This window comes from Callospermophilus lateralis, chromosome 14 (assembly GCF_048772815.1).
Source record: "Callospermophilus lateralis isolate mCalLat2 chromosome 14, mCalLat2.hap1, whole genome shotgun sequence".
Classification (NCBI taxonomy): domain Eukaryota; kingdom Metazoa; phylum Chordata; class Mammalia; order Rodentia; family Sciuridae; genus Callospermophilus; species Callospermophilus lateralis.
In genome coordinates, this window is record NC_135318.1 from 86,483,251 (window position 1) to 86,487,700 (window position 4,450).

Sequence of the window (4,450 nt, forward strand, 5' to 3'; positions counted from 1 at the left end):
CAAGACCTGCTGAACCTTCCTGACACCCATCAAACAGAATCTAGAAACGAAGATCTGCTAGACTTCAGTCTCTCTTTTTTTTCAGTTTCTTGTTGGTTTGGGGTTTTCTTGATGAAGACCAGAATTTCAAGTGATGTAATCAATAGACTTATTGCAAACAAAGTCACCCTGCACTTCCTATCAGCCTGTTCAGGAACCTGCTGCGGCTCCCGGGCTCTGAAGACACGAGCTGTGGGCACCTGGTCACAGCCTACACATATACCGGTTGGCAGTTTTCGCTCTGGTCCACCAGATCAGAAGTTTCTAAATCTGCATTCTCAGACTTCGAAGCTTCTGCTCCTGAAGGCTTTGGGCATCTAAAGGGGTAGCCATTGTCATCAAAGAACCTCAGGAAGGTGAATTTGTAAAACACATGCTCAGGGTGCTTGTTATTGGGGGAGGTGAGTGCCGCAGTCTCTGGCTGGGCACAAATCACGAGCCACCACACAGCTTGTAGATTCAAACAGCAATTCTTTATTCCCGAACTCACACCGGCCGTCTACAAACCCGTTCTGGGGGAATCCACGTTCTCTGCCCAAATCCACACTCTGCCCAAATCCACTACTCTGCCCAAATCCACTCTCTACCCAAAATCCACTCCACATGGGCTTCTGTCTCCCAAAATATACTGTCTGACCCTAAGAACTCAAGAGGAACTCAGCAGCAGGATACGCCCTATTCTAAAGGGGGAACACCCTAATCTCCTATTATGCGAAACTGCCCTATTCTAAAGGGGGAACACCCTAATCTCCTATTATGCTAAACCGCCCTAGTCCTTGAGCAAGGTCACCTTTCAGAAGTCCTTCCACAGACAGCTTGGAAGTAAGCTGGCAAGGAGATTGTCATACCTACTTGGCTGATGGCTCCCAGCAGGTGAGAGTGTCCCAGGTCTTGGTGCTGCCTTCACTATTCTCATTCCAAGGGCTTTCTTCATGTACAGGATCAAAATTTGAGGTGTCCATGGGGTGACTGATGGTGGGAACTTAGGGAGCTGGCTGCTTCCGGATGTCATTAGAGAAGTCGATTGAGCTGAAGAAAGGGTGGGCCTTCAGGTCATCTGCCCCGTCCTGCCCCAGGAAGCAGTCAGCAGAGCAGCAGAGTTTGGTGATGAGGTCCCTTGCCTCGGGGCTCAGCTTGACCTGGGATGGAATGTGCAGCGTGTTCTCCCAATTTATCACCTTTAGCTGGGTTTCTGTGAGAGTAGGAGGCAAAAATGGCGGCTGTCCCACCAGCATCTCAAAGAGAATCACACCAACACTCCACCAGTCACAGAGCTGAGTGTACCCTTTGCGCAAGAGCACCTCTGGTGCGATGTAATTTGGGGTTCCAACCAGGGAGTGTGCCAGGCACCTCTGGTGCTGCTTCCGTGCTCTCTGCTCCAGGGTCTTCAGTCTGTCCCCACATCGACAGTTAGACACATCATCCCAGAGGTCACTGGGCTCCATGCTATCCTGTCTGATGTGGTTCCCTTTCTGGTAGTATTTGGAATTGTGAGTCCACCTGAATCCAGTGCAGAGGCCAAAATCTGTCAGTTTGATGTGACCATCCAGATCTATCAAAATGTTGTCAGGTTTAATGTCTCGGTGGATGAAGCCCATCTTGTGGACACTCTCGATGGCCAAAGTCAACTCTGCAATGTAGAACCGGGCCAGGTGCTCAGGGAAGACCTCCATATGGATCAGCAGGCTCATCATGTCCCCTCCAGGGATGTAGTCCATCACAAAGTACAGGCTGTCTTTGTCTTGGAAGGAGTAGTAGAGTTTGACCACCCACTCATTGTCTGCCTCAGCCAGGATGTCCCTCTCTGCCTTGACATGGGCCACCTGATTCCGGTTCAGGACGTCTTTCTTCCTCAGGGTCTTCATGGCATACAGGGCACGAGTGTCCACCTTACAAGCAAGGCATACTTCTCCAAAGGCACCGATCCCCAGGGTTTTGATTTTCACAAACATGGATTTGTCCATCTTGGCCCTCTTTAGTCTGTTATAATTTGACTCCTCCTGGTAAAGGATCTTCCTCATCTGTTCCTGCTCAGCCTCACAGAGTCCAGCTTTGGCCATTTCTTGTTCAAGCTGCAACCTCCGGTTGACCTTCTACTGGTAGGTTTTTATGACATTTTCCACGTGTTGCTCCATGAAGAACTTAAAGGCATAGGGGGAGTAGCTCTTGATGCCGGATTCCCTCTTCTCTTCATCTCTGCTATTTTTGCGGACTGGCACTGGAGAAGTCTGGATCTGCTTTTTATCCTTGCCACCTTTGTCCCCCTTGGCACTTTTGTGGCTCTTGTCACTCCTCTCCGCAGGCTCTGCAGTTGGGCCCCCACGGAGGCTCTGCTCCACACCGGCACATAGGCTGTCCAGGTCGTACTGCTCGGACTTGCTGTGCAGCAGCAGGTGTTTGGGGTAGGGTGGAGGTGGGCATCTGCGGTCTGGGCCACTGTACTCTACATCCAGTGGGTAGACAGCAGGGGCTCCCAGGCCCAGGGCGTGCTCATCCTTCGAGTCCAGGCCTTCAGCGGCTGGGGCAGGCGCGGGCACCCAGGCAGGGTGGGAGGGCCCCACGGCTGTCTGTGGTTCAGGTCTCAGTACCCGCACGCTCTTCACTGGGTGCAAGATGTGTGCGGCCGTCACGGCTGTGACAGTGTTTGGGGCAGGCAGGGAAGGCTCGGCCTGGCCTGGTGCACCAGCCCGCGGCTGCTGACTGTTGAAGGAGTTGGTCCTGCTGGGTCCTGGGCCATCAGGCCGGAAAGCCACGTGCTGGCGTGGAGCCTCCAGGCCTGGCTTCTGTAACGAGTCGCGGCCGGCCAGTGTGGTTGCTGGCCACTGTTGCACAGGGGGGCCGCCCAGCTCATACAGATCCACATTGAGGCTGTTTCTTGAGGGGACCAGCAAGCTTTCTGGTGGGCTGTCGCCAGTGAACACCTGGCCCCGGGAACCCATCACATGCAGCTGGTGGGCTCCGGGACCAGCCTGCTTGTGGTGCGCATGCGGGCCATACAGTCCGGCAGTGGGCGCGGGGAAGGCGATGCCCGCGCCTGGCGGGGCCCCCTGGCCCTTGGCAGTCAGGCCGGCATAGCCCCCCGACTCGGGCGGCGTCTTGCTCTGGAAGGAGGGGCTGCGCTGCACACCGTAGCCCAGAGGCTCCCCGGGTACTAGGAGGTGCGTGTGGCCATAGTGTGCACCTGGAAGTGGCAGGGACGGACCGTGGGGCAGGTGGCCGGGAAATGTGCTCCCGCTGCCTCCATGCTGGCACCATAGGCCTTGGGGGGGTGCTGGTGGCCAGGCAGGCTGTGGGGACCAACTCCTGGGAAGAGGAAATCCATATACTGCCGTGGCACCTCCTCCAGTGCCGCGGGGCCATCTGTGCCAAAGCCTGGGCCCTCATAGGCTGCACCGCCCAGCTGGTGGTAGGATGGAAACGCTTCGCCTGTGCCTTGGAAGCTGGGCCTCCTTGTTACCGGGGTGGACACAATGCCCTTTCCTGGTCACATCCTGCATTCACCAATTCCTGCAGCATTTGCCGGTTTACTTCTGCAGCCGCGGAAGTGCCTGATTCGTTGGCAAAAGGCAACAGGGAATATCTGATTTCCCTGAGTGCTTTCTGATAAGGTCCAAACTTCGGGGTGGTTCTCATCTGCTGCTGCCTGGTGGCATCCTTGCTCCCCAGGACTTTGGAATCCAGGGAAGTGTCACTGTTTGGTCCCACGGGCAGCCCCTGAGCCGAAGACTTGGATGGCTGCTTTAATCCTTCACGGATCTCTTGTAGTAGTTGCCGGCTATTCCCAGAATAAGTGGTGGCAGGAAAAGTCTTTGGCCTCATTGTTAGTCCAGTTTCCTTTTACCATAAATACAATCTTCTCAAAGTATTTTATTATTTAAAAAAATAGTCAATAGAATCAGTTAGTTGTAAACATACTTTTCAAAACAATTTCCTTTTGAAAATTTTCTTTCCTTTAATTTTTGTAATTCCTATAGAGAACTTAAAATTCTCCAGAGTCTTCATTTTGAAGACCATCACTCTCTCCTGGGGCGCGGTCGACACCCTCGGGGGCGTCCTGGGCCTCGAGCTCCGGGAGACCAGGCACCTGTGGCTGGAGCTGCTGTTGGCTCCGCAGAGACGGGGGAGCCCCGGGCGGCGGCGGTGGCGCCGGCGGCGGCTGCTCCATCTTCCCGGGGCACTCACGCCGCGGTTCCAACGCGCAGACCCAAGTGGGACATTCGCTACATTCTGTATGTATCATTTCTGAGGTGCATTTCTCTGTTTGAGGGTAGCCCCTAGCATTCATTAAGACTGCTTATACTGTGTTTACCAAAATGGTAAAGGAATTGTAAAAAAATCAAACCTAAATAAACATATTTCTACCCTTAAAAAAAGAAAGATCAAAACCTGAGAATTAACATGCTCTTATTTA

The 4,450-nt window shown here is 53.6% G+C and overlaps 1 protein-coding gene across 1 annotated transcript; it reads right to left on the bottom strand.

Annotated features, from left to right (window-relative positions):
• Positions 1–250: 250 nt before the first annotated feature.
• On the bottom strand, positions 251–3,858 carry LOC143380346 (serine/threonine-protein kinase LATS2-like). The gene is given in 4 exon segments (XM_076833323.2): positions 251–447; positions 920–3,230; positions 3,233–3,525; positions 3,528–3,858. Coding segments are annotated over 4 exon segments (3,132 nt in total).
• Positions 3,859–4,450: the final 592 nt, after the last annotated feature.